Here is a 19,224-nt window from a genome sequence, read left to right as displayed (position 1 = left end):
GACAATCTTTTTTTTGTATAGTTCTTCTGTGTATTCTTACCACTTCTTCTTAATATCTTCCACTTCTGTTAGGTCCATACCATTGCTGTGCTTTATTGTGACTATCAATGCATGAAATGTTCCCTTGGTATCTCTAATTTTCAAGAAGAGATCTCTAGTCTTTTCCATTCTATTGTTTTCCTCTTTTTTCTTTGCATTGATCACTGAGGATGGCTTTCTTATCTCTCCTTACTATTCTTTGGAACTCTGCATTCAAATGGGTGTATCTTTCCTTTTCTCCTTTGTCTTTAGCTTCTTTTCTTTTCATAGCTATTTGTAAGGCCTCCTCAAACAACCATTTTGCCTTTTTGCATTTCTTTTTCTTGGGGATGGTCTTAATCACTGCCTCCTGTCCAATTCCACAAGCCTCCATCCCTAGTTCTTCAGGCACTCTCTCTATCAGGTCTAATCCCTTGAATCTATTTGTCACTTCCACTGCATAATCAATCATAAGAGATTTGATTTAGGTCATACCTGAATGACCTAGTGGATTTCCCTACTTTCTTCAATTTAAGTCTGAGTTTGGCAACAAGGAGTTCATGATCTGAGCCACAGTCAGCTCCCAGTGTTGTTTTGTGTTTGTTTGTTTGTTTTTTTTTTTTTTTTTCTGACTGTATAGAGTTTCTCCATGTTTGGCTGCAAAGAATATAATGAATCTGATTTTGGTATTGAGCATCTGGTTATGTCCATGTGTTGAGTCTTCTCTTATGTTGGAAGTGGGTGTTTGCTATGAAAGTGCGTTCATTGGCAAAACTCTGTTAGCCTTTGCCATACTTTGTTTTGTACTCCAAGGCCAAAATTGCCTCTTACTCCGGATATCTCTTGCCTTCCTACATTTGCATTCCAATATCCTATAGTGAAAAGGATATCGTTTTGGTGTGTTAGATGTAGAGGGTTTTGTAGGTCATCATAAAACTGTTCAGCTTCTTCAGCATTACTGGTTGGGGCATAGATTTGGATTACTATGATATTGAATGGTTACTGGTACTTCAGTGGATAAGAATTTACCTGCCAGTGCAGGGGACATGTATTCAGTCCCTGCTCTGGGAACATCCCATGTCTTGGAGCAACTAAGCCAGCAAGCCTCACCTACTGAGCCCACATCCTGCAACTACTGAAGCCTGCTGGCCGAGAGCCTGTGCTCTGCAACAAGAGAAGCCACCACAATCAGAAGCCTACGCACTGCAGAGACTCCATGCATAGCAATGAAGATTCAACATAGCCACAAATAAATCTTTTTTTTTTAAAGAAAATAGCAAGCCAACCACACTGATACACATAGATGCAGAAATTCTCAACAAAATGTTAGCAAACCAGTTTCAACAGTATATTAAAAGAGTCATACACCACAGTTTAGTGAAATTTATCCCAGAGATGCAACGGTTTTTCAGTATCCACAAAAAAATTAGTGTGGTACACCTACAGATGAACAACAGACACATAATAACCATATGATTGTCTCAGTAGATACTGAAAAAGATTTTTACAAAATTCAGTTTATGTTTATGATAAAAATTCTACAGAAAAGAGGCATAAAGAGAATGGTCCTCAACATAATATAGCTCGTTTATGACAAACCCACACCTAATATCATACTTAATGGTGAAAAGCTGAAAGCACTTCCTTGAAGGTAAGGAACAATCCAAGAATGTCCTCGCCTGCAAATTTTATTCAACATAGTGCTGGAAATCCTTGCCTTAGTACTCAGTAAAGAAAAGGAAATAGAATCCAACTTGGGAAGGAAGAAACATAATAGTCAATGTTTTCAGATGACATGATACTATACATAGAAAATCCTAAAGTGAAAAGAAGTGAAGTTGTTCAGTCATGTCCAACTTTTTGTGCCCCTATGGACTGTAGCCTACCAGGCTCCTCCGTCCATGGGATTTTCCAGGCAAGAGTACTGGAGTGGGTTACCATTTCCTTCTCCAGAAAATCCTGAAGACAACACCAAAAACTACTAGAGCTAATCAATGTATTCGTAAAGATGCTGGATGCAAAATTAACACACAGAAACTTGTTGCATTTCTGTCTACTAACAATGAACTGTCAGAAGGAGAAATTAAGAAGACTATCTCCTTTACTATTGCATCAAAAAGAATAATACCTAGGAAAAAATCTAAAGAAGTAAAAGACTTGTACCTAAACAGATGGAAAGACACACTGTTTTCATAGATCTCAGGAATTCCTGTTGTTGAAGTGCTCATACTCCCGAGGCTACTTAAGGATTAAGTGTCAGTTCAGTTCAGTCATTCAGTTGTGTTCAGCTCTTTGCGACCCCATGAATCGCAGCACGCCAGGCCTCCCTGTCCATCACCAACTCCCGGAGTTCACTCAGACTCACGTCCATCGAGTTCGTGATGCCATCCAGCCATCTCATCCTCAGTCGTCCCCTTCTCCTCCTGTCCCCAATCCCTCCCAGCATCAGAGTCTTTTCCAATGAGTCAACTCTTCGCATGAAGTGGCTGAAGTACTGGAGTTTCAGCTTTAGCATCATTCCTTCCAAAGAAATCCCAGGGCTGATCTCCTTCAGAATGGACTGGTTGGATCTTCTTGCAGTCCAAGGGACTCTCAAGAGTCTTCTCCAACACCACAGTTCAAAAGCATCAATTCTTTGGCACTCAGCCTTCTTCACAGTCCAACTCTAACATCCATACATGACCACAGGAAAAACAATAGCCTTGATTAGACGGACCTTAGTCAGCAAAGTAATGTCTCTGCTTTTGAATATACTATCTAGGTTGGTCATAACTTTTCTTCCAAGGAGTAAGCATCTTTTAATGGACATCACCAGATGGTCAACACTGAAATCAGATTGATTATATTCTTTGCAGCCAAAGATGGAGAAGCTCTATACAGTCAACAAAAACAAGGCCAGGAGCTACTGTGGCTCAGATCATGAACTCCTTATTACGAAATTCAGACTCAAATTGAAGAAAGCAGGGAAAACCGCTAGACCATTCAGGTATGACCTCAATCAAATCCCTTATGATTATACAGTGGAAGTGAGAAATAGATTTAAGGGCCTAGATCTGATAGATAGAGTGCCTGATGAACTATGGAATGAGGTTTGTGACATTGTACAGGAGACAGGGATCAAGACCACCATCCCCATGGAAAAGAAATGCAAAAAAGCAAAATGGCTGTCTGGGGAGGCCTTACAAATAGCTGTGAAAAGAAGAGAGGCAAAAAGCCAAGGAGAAAAGGAAAGATATAAGCAACTGAATGCAGAATTCCAAAGAATAGCAAGAAGAGATAAGACAGCCTTCTTCAGCAATCAATGAAAAGAAATAGAGGAAAACAACAGAATGGGAAAGACTAGAGATCTCTTTAAGGATTAAGTGTAATCCCTGTCAAAATACCAATAATGTTTTTCATGAAACTAGAACAAGTAATTCTAAAATTTGTATGGAAACATGAAAGATCCCAGATAGCCAAATCAATATTGAGAAATAACAGAAGAAAGTATCATACTCTGTGACTTTAGACTGTACCACTAAACTGCAGTAATCAAAATTGTATGATACAAAAATAAACACAGACACACAGGTCTATGGAATTGAATAAAGAGCCCAGATATAAAAGGATTCACTTATGGTCAATTAATCTACAACAAAGGAGGTAAGACTATACATTGAAGCAAAAAGCAGTCCTAAAAATAAGTGATATTATTGTGAATTACTGTGGTATTGAATGGTTACTGGTACTTCAGTGGATAAGAATTCACCTGCCCATGCAGGGAACATGTGTTCAGTCCCTGCTCTGGGACCATCCCATGTCTTGGAGCAACTAAGCCAGCAAGCCTCACCTACTGAGCCCACATCCTGCAACTACTGAAGCCTGCTGGCTGAGAGCCTGTGCTCTGCAACAAGAGAAGCCACCACAATCAGAAGCCTACGCACTGCAGAGAAACTCCATGCATAGCAATGAAGATTCAACATAGCCACAAATAAATCTTTTTTAACAAAGGAAAGAGCAAGCCAATACCACTGATAAACATAGCTGCAAAAATTCTCAACACAGTGTTAGCAAACCAGTTTCAACAGTATATTAAAAGGATCATACACCACAGTTTAGTGGAATTTATCCCAGAGATGCAACAGTTTTTCAGTATCCACAAAAAAATTAATGTGGTACACCTACAGATGGCCAACAGGCACATAATAACCATCTGATCATCTCAGTAGATACTGAAAAAGATTTTTACAAAATTCATCTTCCATTTATGATAAAAACTCTACAGAAAAGAGGCATAAAGAGAATGGTCCTCAACATAATATAGCTCATATATGACAAACCCACACCTAATATCATACTTAATGGTGAAAAGCTGAAAGCACTTCCTTGAAGGTAAGGAACAATCCAAGAATGTCCTCGCCTGCAAATTTTATTCAACATAGTGCTGGAAATCCTTGCCTTAGTACTCAGTAAAGAAAAGGAAATAGAATCCAACTTGGGAAGGAAGAAACATAATAGTCAATGTTTTCAGATGACATGATACTATACATAGAAAATCCTAAAGTGAAAAGAAGTGAAGTTGTTCAGTCATGTCCAACTTTTTGTGCCCCTATGGACTGTAGCCTACCAGGCTCCTCCGTCCATGGGATTTTCCAGGCAAGAGTACTGGAGTGGGTTACCATTTCCTTCTCCAGAAAATCCTGAAGACAACACCAAAAACTACTAGAGCTAATCAATGTATTCGTAAAGATGCTGGATGCAAAATTAACACACAGAAACTTGTTGCATTTCTGTCTACTAACAATGAACTGTCAGAAGGAGAAATTAAGAAGACTATCTCCTTTACTATTGCATCAAAAAGAATAATACCTAGGAAAAAATCTAAAGAAGTAAAAGACTTGTACCTAAACAGATGGAAAGACACACTGTTTTCATAGATCTCAGGAATTCCTGTTGTTGAAGTGCTCATACTCCCAAGGCTATTTAAGGATTAAGTTTAATCCCTGTCAAAATACCAATGGCATTTTTCAATAAACTAGAACAAGTAACCCTAAAATTTGTATGGAAACATGAAAGACCCCCAAATAGCCAACTCAATATTGAGAAATAACAGAAGAAAGTATCACACTCTATGACTTTAGACTATACCACTAAGCTGCAGTAATCAAAATTGTAGGATACAAAAATAAACACAGACACACAGGTCTATGGAATTGAATAAAGAGCCCAGATATAAAAGCATGCACTTATGGTCAATTAATCTACAACAAAGGAGGTAAGACTATACATTGAAGCAAAAAGCAGTCCTAAAAATAAGTGATGCTGGGAAAACAACAACACCTATGTATGTGGGACTGAAAGTAGAACATTTTCTCACACCATATACAAAAATAAATTCAAAATGAAATAAAGACTTAATGTAAGACAGGAAACCATATTACTCCTGGAAGAAAATATAGGCAGAACACTCTCAGTCACTAATCATAACACTGTTATTTTATCTGTCTCCTCAGGCAAAGAAAGTGAAAGGAAAAATAAGCAAATAGTAACTACTTAAAAGCTTTTGCACAGCGAAGGAAACCATAAACAAATGAAAAGACAGCCAGTAGAATGGGAAAAGAGTAGTTGCCAATTATGACTGATAAAGGGTTAATATCCAAACTATATAAACAGTTCATACAACTGACTATCAAAAACAACCCAATTTAAAAGTGTGCTAGATAACTGAACAGACAGTTTTTCAAGGAAGATCTACAGATGGATAATAAGCACAGAAAAGATGTTCAACATCTCTGAAATGCAAATCACAACTACTAAAAGATACCACTTCACACTTATCAGAATGGCTATAATAAAAAAAAGCCACAAATAGCAATTATTGACAAGGATGTTAATAAAAAGGAACCCTTATTTATTATGCAATCTTGGAATCTTAACTTTTGATCATAAGTAACTACATGTGTAAAGAGGAATATAATCATCATCATCTCATTTTAATATTGTTGTTGTTTAGTCAGTCTCTAAGTCATATCCAACTATTTTGCAACCCCGTGGACTATAGCCCCTCCAGGCTCATCTGTTCATGGGATTTCCCAGGCAGGAATGCTGGAGTGAGTTGCCATTTCCCCCTGAAGAGGATCTTCCGGACCCAGGGATCAAACCCACATCTCCTGCATTGGCAGGTGGATTCTTTAGTACTGAGCCAGTTGGGAAGCCCTATTTTATATTATTGGTTACTATATACTATATACTATATATACTATATACTATATTGGTCCCTAGGTTTAAGTCTAGAACTTATTAGTACTTGTTAAGTCTTAATTATAATTTTGTCTTTTTGTTTGCATGCTGCATTATTTTAACATGTTATATCCATTGAAATGTGGTAGTTTAGTCATTTTCACTGATGATTAAAAAATAAAATTTACCTTTCAATATGATTATATGGGTTCTGAAGTGGCACTTGCATCTGAGAAAATTATCTATGGTTTTAGTCTAATCAACACTGTGAGTATATACGTTTCATATTAAATAAGAAGCATTTATGTAAATACAGTAGCATTGTTTGAATAAATAGCATGTGCACTTTTTAAAATGCTTGTGTACTTACTTGGCTGCATTGGTTCTGTTGTTGTACATGGGTTTGTCCCTTGTGCCTTGCTGGCTCAATAGTTGCCATGCATGGTCTTTGTTCCTCTGCAGCATGTGGGATCTTCCTGGACCAGAAATGGAACCCATGACCACTGCAGGGAAAAGCAGATTCTTAACTACAGCCCACCAGTGAAGTCCAACTTGTGCAATTTTATAAAATGTATACTCCTTCAAACTAGCTTATTCCACCAGTGAATTTCATCTGAAAAAAAAATATAATCAGATATGCTGGCATTGCATATAAATGTATAGTATTATATTTATGATTACTTGTAGCCATATATCATGAATCTCCTATTTTTAGATGTATTCTCAGCTTCAAGTGTCTGTTATATTAACTTCTCTGGAGATCTGGTCAGATCTAAATAAGATTTCAACTGATGGGGATGCACATGAAGTGCTACAAAGATTTGTGTCCTGGAGAGAAAAAAACTTATTACAAAGCTCCCATGATTTGGCATACTTATTAATGTAAGTAATTTATTTTCATTGGTATAAAGTTTATCAAACTGTTTGTAAGTGAACTATCAAAATTGTACACAAAATTTATTATTTAGAATAACAAAGATAGCTCAAAAAATGACTATGTGAGTACTGTGTTGGCAGAATGAAAGCTATAAAAATCTGATGATTCAATGTAAGACACTAAAGCATGGTAGGCCATTATCCTGAGTGGTCTGCTTACTTCTGAGTTTAAAGAACTGAAAATATGGAAAGCCTTGGGACAACATAGGGCCTCTATTGTTTTAAAGAATTCTGCAGAGGTAAATAACCAAGACCAGCATTTTAACATTAAATAAAGCATACATTAGTTGACAGAATGCAATAAATCCATATAAATCTGCTTACATTAGAAAACATAAGCATGGTAATGTGGTGACTTTATGGAATTTCTATGGTGACCTATTGTATAGGTATTTAGCTGCTCACACTATAACTTTCAAGAGTCTTTCTATATGCTGATTTGATTATTTTGGATGGAAAAAAACAAAAACATGGTCCCAAAATGCCTATTTTAATACGGATACATCTATAAATCTCTGGTGTCTCTGTGGAATTTAAGGTAAGGTGTGGAGGTTCAGACATGAAATTAAAAGACGCTTACTCCTTGGAAGAAAAGTTGTGACCAACCTAGATAGCATATTGAAAAGCAGAGACATTACTTTCCCAACAAAGGTCCATCTAGTCAAGGGTATTGTTTTTCCTGTGGTCATGTATGGATGTGAGAGTTGGACTGTGAAGCAAGCTGAGCACCACAGAATTGATGCTTTTGAACTGTGGTGTTGGAGAAGACTCTTGAGAATCCCTTGGACTGCAAGGAGATTCAACCAGTCCATTCTAAAGGAGATCAGCCCTGGGATTTCTTTGGAAGGAATGATACTGAAGCTGAAACCCCCTTACTTTGGCAACCTCATGCGAAGAGCTGACTCATTGGAAAAGACTGTGATGCTGGGAGGGACTGGGGGCAGGAGGAGAAGGGGACGACAAAGGATGAAATTGCTGGATGGCATCACGGACTCGATGGACGTGAGTCTGAGTGAACTCCGGGAGTTGGTGATGGACAGGGAGGCCTGGCGTGCTGCGAATCATGGGGTCACAAAGAGTCGGACACGGCTGAGCAACTGAGCTGAACTGAACTGTGGAGGTTCAGGAGCAGCTTTAACTAAGGATTAACGTGTGTGTGGACACTTAATGCATCCCATCTCTGTTTTTCCTGATGACTGTGTTGCATACTTTTTCTCTTTTGTCCTCCAATCCAACACTTTTTAAGCCATCTGAAGTTTTACTACATGCAAATTCATGGCAGTAATCTATCCTGAATTTTATGCCTTAGACCCTTGTCCATCCAGTGTTGACAGCAGTGGTGATTAATTTCTGGAAGGATGAGGCACTGCTGGATTTTGAGCTGTGCATCATCCAATGTTAAAGTTGACTTTTGAACTTAATTTGGATGCACCAGGGGAGACTATGCAACTACAAAATGATTAAGAGCATTAGACATGATAGACAATATTCATGTATTAAAGAAAGCAGCTTTATTGAGGAATCTAATTCTTAAATATCATTACATTATTAATAATTTCATGTGCATTTATCCACAAGGAAAATGTTATTGTTTAGTTACAGGGACCATCCTAATTATGTAGGAGCAACATACCATGGAATGGCATGTGATCCAAAGTTTGCTGCAGGACTTGCTCTGGTATGTCCCTTCTCTTTAGTAATTATATCATTTTATTCCTTTCTCTTCAGTAATTATATCATGTTTTGAAAGTCAATATCTTAAGAACAAAAGTGTGTATAATATATCTAACATCTTATTAAATTAATATTTTAATACAGTGCTGTATTTTTTACTTTAAACCTCACATTGTCATTATTTTTTTTTATTTTGTTACAATACACATTGTGTGAAACTGACCATCTTAAGCATTATATGTTTACTGTGCGGTAGTGATAAGTCTGACTGCATTGTTGTGAAGTAGATGTGTAGAATCTTTATCTTGCTTTAATGAAACTTCATACACATTGGCCAATAAGGCCTCATTTTCCATACCGCCACCCCCTGGCAACCACGATTCTCCTCTCTGCTTCTGTGAGTATGATATATTTTAGATCCCACAGATAAGGTAGACCATACAATATTTGTCTTTCTGTGTCTGGCTTATTTCTCTTTGAATAATACATCCAGCTTCATCTATGTTTTTGAAAATGGCAGGATTTCATTCTTTTATGGCTGAATAATATTTCATGTTACTCATATACATATATAAATCATATCATATTATCCATTTGTATATATAGACACTTTCTTTATGCATTCATATATTAGCAACCACTTAGTTTGGTTCCATATCTTGGTGATTGTGAATAATGCTACAGTTAACATGAGAGATGGGAATACAGATATCTCTTTGAGATAGTAACTTCAGTTATTTTGGAGATATACCTAGAAGTGGGTTTGCTGGATCATATGGTATTTCTATTTTTAATATTATGAAGACTCATAATACTGAGATCCAGAGTGGTTGCACCATTTTATAATCCCACCAGCATTTCACATTTTATATTTTATTCATCCCACCCTCATTAACAGTTGTTATTCTTTGTTGTTAATTATTCCAAGGGGTATGCGGTGATATCACGTTTTGGTTTTGACTGTAGCTTTATAATCACTAGTGATATTGAGCCACCTTTTCAAATCCTTTTTTGTGTTTTGTACATCATCTCTGGAGAAATAAATGTTTATTTAAGACCTTAGCCCATTTTTTACCTGCATTAGTTGATTTTCTTGTTTAGTTAAAGCAGTTCTTCTTCTGAGTATCAACACCTTTGGATATCCTTCATCCAATTCCCCTCCTCTCAACCTGTGTCCCTAGTATCCATTAATCTAGTCCCTTTTTTTAGTTTGCTTGTTTGTTTTGAATTATTATTTTTTAATATAAATTTGTTTATTTTAATTGGAGGCTAATTACTCTACAATATTGTATTGATTTTGCCATACATCAACATGAATCTGCCACGGGTGTACATGTGTTCCCCATCCTGAACCCCCCTCCCACCTCCCTCCCTATACCATCCCTCTGGGTCATCCCAGTTGACCTATATCCCTATGTTGGCTTCCCTGGTGGCTCAGCTGGTAAAGAGTCTGCCTGCAACGTGGGAGACCTGGGTTTGATCCCTGGGTTGGGAAGATGCCCTGGAGAAGGAAATGGCAACCCACTCCAGTATTCTTGCCTGGAGAATTCCATGGACAGAGGAGCCTGGTGGGCTACAGTCCACAGGTTTACAGAGTCAGACAAGACTAAGTGACTTTCACTTCACCCCTATGTTAGTTTCTGTTATACAAAATATTAATTCAATGTTTCTATACTATTCAAAATGATTATCACAATAAGTCTGGAAATGATACATCATTATACAAAGATTGTTGTTCAGTCACTCAGTTGTATCTGACTCTTTGTGAATCCATGGAACTGCAGCATGCCAGGCTTCCCTGTCCTTCACCATCTCCCAGAATTTGCTCAAACTCATTTCCATGGAATCAGTGATGCCATCCAACCATCTCATCTTCTCTTGTCCCCTTCTCCTCCTGCCTATTATCTTTCCCAGCATCAGAGTCTTTTCTAATGAGTTGGCTCTTCCAAAGTCTTCTTTATGGTCCAACTCTTACGTCCATACATTACTACAGGAAAAACCATAGCTTTGACTATACAGACTTTTGCAGGCAAAGTTATGTCTCTGAATTTTAAGATGCTGTCTGGGTTTGTCATAGCTTTTCTTCCAAGGAGCAAGCATCTTTTAATGTTGTGACTGCAGTCACCATCTGGAGTGATTTTGGAGCGCCAGAAAATAAACTCTGTCACTGTTTATACTTTTTTCCCATCTATTTGCCATGAAGTGATGGAACTGGATGCCATGATCTTAGTTTTTTGAATGCTGAGTTTTAAGACAGTTTCTTCACTCTTTTATTTCATCTTCATCAAGAAGCTCTTTAGTTCCTCTTAGTTTTCTGCTGTTAGAGTGGTATCATCTGCATATCTGAAATTGTTGATTTTTCTCCTGACAATCCTGATTCCAGCTTGTGATTCATTCATCCTGACATTTTGCATGATGTATTCTCCATAGAAATTAAATAAACAAGATGACTATATACACCCTTGACACATTCATTTTGAATCAGTCTGTTGTTCCATGTTCAATTCTGACTCTCTTGCTTCCTGACCTGCAATGGAATTCTTCAGGCAAGAATATTGGAGTGGGTAGCAGTTCCCTTCTCCAGGGGATCATCCTGACCCAAGGATTGATCGCAGGTCTCCTCCACTGCAGGCAGATTATTTACCATTTAAGCTACCAGTGAAGTTCTTGGTGGTCTTATTCCTATGTATTTCATTCTTTTCAATATGATAATCCATGAAATTGTTTCTTAAATTTCTCTTTCCTATTTTCATTGCTAGTGTATAGAAATGCAATAAATTTGTCCATATTAATTTTGTAGCCTGCAACTTTACCAAATTCATTGATGAATTCTAGTAGTTTTCTGAAACCATCTTTAGGATCCTACATGTACAATATCATATCATCTGCAAGCAGTGACAGTTTAACTTCTTTTCCAGTTTGGATTCCCTTTACCTTATTTTCTTTTCTTATAGCTGTAGCTAGGACTTCCAAAGCTATGTTGAATATACGTGGTGGGGAGTGGACATCCTTGTCTTTTTCATGATCATAGAGGAAATGCTTTCAGCTTTTCACAGTTAACTATGATGTTAGCTGTAGGTTTGTCATATATGGTCATTATTATGTTGAGGTATGTTCCCACTCTGCCCAGGTTCTGGAGAGCTGTTATCATAAATATTGCTAAATTTTGTCAAAAGGTTTTCTGCATTTATTGAAATTATCATCTGGTCTTTATTCTTCAATTTGTTGATGTGATGTATCACATTGATTAATTTGCATATATTGAAAAATCCTTCCATCCCTTGGATGAATCCCACTTGATCATGGTGAATGATCTTTCTAATGTATTGTTGGATTTGAACTGATAGTATTTTGTTGAGCATTTTTGCATCTGTACTCATCAGCAATATTGGCCTGTAATTTTGTTTTTTGTGATATCTTTGTCTGGTATCAGTGTGATAGTGGCCTCATAGAATGAGTTTGGAAGTTTTCCTTCCTCTACAATTTTTTGGAACTGTTTCAGAGGATAAGTGTTAACTTCTCTAAATGTTTGATAGAATTTACCTGTGAAGCCATCAGGTCATGGACTTTTGTTTGTTGGAAGTCTTTAATCATAGTTTCAATTTCAGTGCTTGTGATTCATCTGTTCATATTTTCTGTTTCTTCCTGGTTCAGTCTTGGAAAACTGTATCTAAGAATTTGTCATTTCATCCAGGTTTTCCATTTATGATCCTTTGTATTCCTGTGGAGTCAGTTGTATATTCCCTTTTTTCCATTTCTAATTGTATTGAGTCCTCTCACTTTTTTTCCTGATGTGTCTGGTTTAAGGTTTTTTCAATTTAGTTTTATCTTTTCAAATCAGTAGCTTTTGGTTTCATTAATATTCACAGTTGTTTTCTTTGTCTATATCTCATTTATTTCTGCTGTTATTTTCATGATTCTTTTTCCTTCTACTAAATTTAGGCTTCATTTCTTCTTTTTCTATTTGTTTTAGGTGTAAGCTTACATTGTTTATTTGAGATTTTTCTTATTTTTCGAGGTAGAATTTCTATAAACTTACCTCTCAGAACTGCTTGTAACTGATCACATAGGTTTTGGACCATTGTGCTTTCATTTTCATTTGTCTCTAGGTAAATTTTTATTTTGTCTTTGATTTTTTAGTGATCCATTTGTTGTTTAGTAGCATATTGTTTAGCTGTCACATGTTTCTGTTTTTTTTTTAATATATTTTTATTGTAATTTATTTCTAATCTCATAGCATTGTGATCAGAAAAGGTGCTTGATGTGATTTCAGGTTTTTTTATATTTACCAAAGGTCACCTTGTGGCCCAGCATGTTGTCATTCCTGGAGGATGTTCCCTGTGCACTTGAGAGGGATGTGTAGTCTGTTGCTTTTGGATGGAATGTTCTAGAAATATCAGTTAAGTCCTACTGATCTAAAGTGTATTGGAATTGAAGACCTTTGTTTTCTTATTAGTTTTCTATAGGCCTTATCTGTCCATTGAGGAAAGAGGGGTGTTAAAGCCCCCCACTATTATTGTGTTACTGTCAATTTCTTCCTTTATGGTTGTTTGTATTTGCCTTTCATATTCAGGTGCTCCTAAGTTGGGTGTGTATACATTTATAATTGTTATTTCTCTTTCTGGAATTGAACGCTTGATTGTTGGGTAGTGTCCTTCTTTGTCTCTTATAACAGTCTTTGTTTTAAAGTCTACTTTTTCTGAAAATATCATTCCTTCCCCAGTTTTTTTTTTTAATTTCTATTTGTGTGGAATACCATTCCCTTATTTTCAGTCTGTAAGTTTCCCTAGCTCTGACAAGGATCTCTTGTAGATAGCATATATACCAGTCTTGTTTTTGCATCCACTCAGGCAATCTTTGTCTTTTGGTTGGTGCATTTAATCCATTTACATATAAGGTAATTATCAATATGTATTATCCTATTACCATTTGGGTTTATCTTTTATAAATCTTTTCCTTCCCTTGTGTTTCCTGCCTAGAGAAGTTCCTTTAGAATTTATTGTAAAGCTGGTTTTGTGGTGCTGAATTATCTTATGTTTTCCTTGGCTGTAAACCTTTTGATTTCTTCATCAAATCTGGACTAGTCTTGCTAGGTAGAGGATTCTTAGTTGTGGTTTCTTCCTCTTCATCACTTTAAATATACTTTTCCATTGACTTCTGGCTTCCAGAGTTTCTGTTCAGAAATCAGCTGATAACCTTAAGAAGTTTGCTTGTTTGTTATTTGTCATTTTCCATGGTTGCTTTTAATCTATTATCTTTGTTAGTTTGATTATTATGTGTCTCAGTGTATTCCTCTTTGGGTTTATCCTGCCTGGGACTCTTTTTGCTTCTTTGACTTGGTTGACTGTTTCCTTTCCTATGTTAGGAAAAATTTCAACTACTATCTCTTCAAATGTTTTCTTAGGTAGCTTTTTCTTTTCTCCTTCTGTGTTCCCTGTAACATGGTGTTGGTGTATTTGATGTTGCCCCAGAGGACTCTTTAGACTGTCTGCATTTCTTTTCATTCTTTTTTTCTATGTTCTGATTTGCATCACTGATTTCCACCATTTTGTCTTCCAGAGCCCTAATCCGATCTTCTGTCTCAGTTAATTCTGCTGTTGATTGCTTCTACAGTATTGTTCATCTTTGTTTATTCTTTAGTTCTTCTAGGTAGGTCTTTGGTAAACATTTCTTGCATATTCTTCATTCTTTTTTCTGAGATCTTGAGTCATCTTCAATATAGTTGTCCTGAATTCTTTTTCTGGAAGGTTATCTATCTCTACTTCATTTAGTTGTTTTTCTGGGAGTTCATCTTTTCCTTCATCTGGAGATGTAATCCTCAGCATTTTCATTTTGATTAACTTTCTCAGTTCAGTTCAGTTCTGTCGCTCAGTTGTGTCCAACTCTGCGACCCCATGAATCGCATCATGCCAGGCCTCCCTATCCATCAAGTCCGTGATGCCATTCAGCCATCTCATCCTTGGTCGTCCTCTTCTCCTCCTGCCCCCAATCCCTCCCAGCATCACAGTCTTTTCCAATGAGTCACCTCTTCACACGAGGTGGCCAAAGTACTGGAGTTTCAGCTTTAGCATCATCCTTTCCAAAGAAATCCCAGGGTTGATCTCCTTCAGAATGGACTGGTTGGATCTCCTTGCAGTCCAAGGGACTCTCAAGAGTCTTCTCCAACACCACAGTTCAAAACCATCAATTCTTCGGTGCTCAGCCTTCTTCACAGTCCAACTCTCACATCCATACATGACCACAGGAAAAACCATAGCCTTGACTAGACGGACCTTAGTCAGCAAAGTAATGTCTCTGCTTTTGAATATACTATCTAGGTTGGTCATAACTTTTCTTCCAAGGAGTAAGCGTCTTTTAATTTCATGGCTGCAGTCACCATCTGCAGTGATTTTGGAGCCCCAAAAAATAAAGTCTGACACTCTTTCTAATGTTACCCATCTATTTCCCATGAAGTGATGAAACCAGATGCCATGATCTTCGTTTTCTGAATGTTGAGCTTTAAGCCAACTTTTTCACTCTCCTCTTTCACTTTCATCAAGAGGCTTTTTAGCTCCTCTTCACTTTTTGCCATAAGGGTGGTGTCATCTCCATATCTGAGGTTATTGATATTTCTCCTGGCAATCTTGATTCCAGCTTGTGTTTCTTCCATCCTGGCGTTTCTCATGATGTCCTCTTCATATAAGTTAAATAAGCAGTGTGACAATATACAGCCTTGACGTACTCCTTTTCCTACTTGGAACCAGTCTGTTGTTCCATGTCCAGTTCTAACTGTTGCTTCTGTGATTGTGATTTTTCTTTTGGAAGCTGTGGGATTGCAGTTCTACTTTCTTCTTCTGTCTGCCCTCAGGTTGTTGAGGAAGGACCTGATGGGAGGAACTGATGGTGTGAAAAACGGAGTCTTGCTGTGATGGGCAGGGCCGTGCTTGGTTACACTTTGATCCTGTTGTCTTCTGATGGATGAGCCTGTACTCCCTGTTTGCTAGTTGTTTGGCCTGAGGTGATGTAGGCCAGGAACCTACAGGCTCTATGGTAGGGCAAATGGTGACCTCCAAGAAGACTCTTGCCAAGGGGCACCTCCCAAAACTGCTGCTTCAAATGTCCCTGTCCCGGCAATGAGCCACTGCCAACCCATATCTCAGCAGAAAACCTTCCAAAACTAGCTGGTAGGTCAGATTCAGTCTCCTGTATGGTCACTGCTCCTCTCCCCTGGGTCCTGTTGCACACAAGGTTTTGTTTGTGCCCTGCAAGAATAGTCTCTGTTTGCCCCAGTCCTGGGCAAGTCCTGCAGTCAAATCCTGCTCTCCTTCAAAGTCAGATTTCTTGGGTACTCCTAGTCACTTGGTTAGATCCCTGGGTTGTGAAATTTGACATGGGGCTCAGAACCTTCACAGCAATGGAAGAACTTCCTTGGTATTGTTGCTCTCCAGTTTGTGGGTCACCCAGCATCAGCTAGATATGGGATTTCATTTTGTCATGATTGTGTTCTTCCTACCATCTCGTTTGATTTTCTCCTTTGTCTCTGGACATGGAGTATCCATTTTTGTGGGTTCCATCATCCTCCCGTTGATGTTTGTTCAACAGCTAGTTGTAATTTTCTTTGTAGGGTCCCTTTGGGTTTTCCTAGTTTGAGTTCCTTAAGCTTCTTAAATCTGCATGTGCTCAGATTTCTAACATTTGTGGCACTGATTTTCTTGAATAAGCTTTCTTTCCCTTTCTCCTCTTTGTGAGACAACAGTAGTGCATATGTTGTTTGAATTGTCACAGTCTTCTTTTCATTTTGTTTTTTGTTTCTGTGAGAAAAATTGTTTCAAATGACTTGTCTTCATTTCTGATTGTTTCTTTTGCCCGATAAAGTCTCTTTTTAATGACCCTCAGTAAATTTTTAAGTTTATTGTTTGTATTGATACACAACCATGATTAATTTTTAATATTTTATTACCCTATTGATATTTATTTCTGAAATTTTCAGATACTTAATGATAGGTAATTATGTAAAGTCGATTAAGTTAGTTGATTCTATCATTACACTAAAATGGAAAATTATTTTATTATATCAATAGATGCAGAAAATGCATTTGGCAATTTTAAGACTATTTATGATTCAGCTTACCAAAATAATATGAGACACAAACTAGCAACCTCACAAAGACCATTAAAAAAAAAATAGAGCTTACATCAAATTTAATGTTTAGAGATGAAGTGCTTCCCACTAAGATTTGGAACAAGGCAAGAGTTTAACTTGCTGTTCTTATTCAGTTTTGTGCCCATGTGCAAAACTGATGATACCAAATATTGTAAGGACTTGGAGCAATAGGAACTGTCATGCATGTTGATGAATTAGACTTTAGACAGTTTGGTGATCTCTTATAAAATTCAACATTGCCTTACTTCATGATCCAGTAGTTATCCCCTATACCATGTAGAAAATTTCACTGAAAATTTGTATCCATAGAAAGTTGGACCTGATTGCATATAGCAACTCTATTTATAATTGCCAGAAATTAAAAGCACGCAACATGTCCTTTAATACATGAGTGGATAAAGAAACAAGTTGAGACACAAAGAGAAATTTTATTCAGTATTCAAAAAATTAGTCATCAAGCAGTATAAAAACATGGAGGAATTTTCAATGCATAGTGGTTAGTAAAAGAAGCCAGTTTGAAAAGTCTACACACTGTATCATTCCAAATCTATTACACTCTAGAAAGGGAAAAACTATGGAGATAGTTAAAAACATTATTGAATATCAACCAGGGCTTTGTGTGTTGCTTTCATCACTACTCAAGTTTTATTTTTTTAATGCTAGTATTTTGCCTTTAGGAAAAAAATTGGTTTTATCTACAACTATTTCTGACATTAAAACTGACTGTCAGTTAAACTCTTAAGAATCTGTGTATTTTTCAAAGTGTTTAAATTAAAAGTATTATAGTTACTGAAACAATGATTAGTCTTCTCAGAATATTTTTTCAGTTAATTAGAATTAAATCAGTAGCATGTAATGAAAACATATATTGTTAATAGTATTGTTTATATATGAATGCCATTTGTATTGAGAGTACTATTATCCTTAAAGAATAACAAAATCTAACTTTACCAATGTGCTTAAGAAAATAATGAGCTTTATATAAAAGTTTATTAAATTAGTATTTGCATTTAGATAATATAGCCACAATTACATGAAAAAACTAGGGATTGAAAAAAATAACTTGAGCAACCATTCTGTTTTTTATTTCATTTAGATTTTCAGTTCTTTTCGCACAGTTACTTGGAATTATGCTGGGATTAAAGTATAACAATAACATGTACGAATGTTCCTGTCCAGGAATTGCATGCATAATGAATCCTGAAGCAATGTAAGATGTGATTTTTATCAAAACTTTGTCTTCTTTGGGAGAAAGTTATAGCATTTATTGATGTATGATATCTTTGATATAATGTAGATAAAAGCATTTTTACTAAATACCTATGATTTATCTTAATGTTTATTAAAGGGAATGAGTATTTGATATTGTAGAAAATGTGCTTCTTGTTTCTATGTTCAGCGCTGTATGTAGTATCAAGTCTTTGATGATGAGTTCTTGTGAAGCACTGGAATCTTGATGTGAGATTTATTCATCCTATCAAAAAAAATTCTAGCATGTACAGTTACAAGAATTGTGTTAGTCTATCCTGTGAATGATTAACAAGATAGAAAAGTGTTATATGTTTTATATTAGTCTATCAGGGACAGAATTTTCAAGTCAACATGAGAATCAGCAAAATTTAAATGATTTATATTAAGTACCTAGAGGAAAATAAATAGGGAATGCATGGAGAAGAGAAACTTTATGATAAAAAAAATGGGGGGGGGCGCTGTGTCTAGGAAGCTTTCTATGAGACGAAACTCATGTTGGGACCTGAAAGAGAAGAAAGAAGTCTGGTCACATGAAGAACTTGTGGAAAACTTTTCAGGGAAAGACAGTGAAGTGATATATGGATATGAAGAAAAGTTAAAAGCTCAAAAGACTGGAAAGGATAAAACAAACCAAAAGAAATGACTGAAATTATATGGAAGAATATTAAAAGCATAGAATATTTTTTTAAAGATCATAAAATACAATCAGGTTAAAGAATCATGATTCAGAGAAAGAGGTCCAGGAAGGACTAGAAAATGTAGGAAATGAGCTAAGCAAGCAATCATGATGCAGAAATTGGGATTTTATGATAAATGTAACAAAATACATTTTAATAGATTTGTGCAGCATGGATAATAAATATGTTTTGTAACATGAATGTTAAAAATTTCACACAGAATAACAATAAGGTAATACTGTTACTGAATTAAGTCCTATGGACCCTAGCTTCTCTGCCTGGACAGGGGATGGTTCTTGTTTTGCT

At 36.5% G+C, this 19,224-nt stretch overlaps 1 protein-coding gene across 1 annotated transcript in view; it reads left to right on the top strand.

Moving 5' to 3' along the window:
- Window positions 1-19,224, top strand: part of LOC138430928 (A disintegrin and metallopeptidase domain 3-like) — a 120,176-nt gene that overhangs the window by 46,596 nt on the left and 54,356 nt on the right. Inside the window, 4 exon segments of the mRNA XM_069572948.1 lie at window positions 6,432-6,504; window positions 6,953-7,119; window positions 8,770-8,855; window positions 18,059-18,200. Of these exon segments, the coding sequence (XP_069429049.1) occupies window positions 6,432-6,504; window positions 6,953-7,119; window positions 8,770-8,855; window positions 18,059-18,200 (468 nt within the window).

Source organism: Ovis canadensis, chromosome 26, assembly GCF_042477335.2.
Source record: "Ovis canadensis isolate MfBH-ARS-UI-01 breed Bighorn chromosome 26, ARS-UI_OviCan_v2, whole genome shotgun sequence".
NCBI lineage: Eukaryota > Metazoa > Chordata > Mammalia > Artiodactyla > Bovidae > Ovis > Ovis canadensis.
Note: the sequence above shows the minus strand (reverse complement) of the source record. Positions and strands in the feature narration are given on the sequence as shown.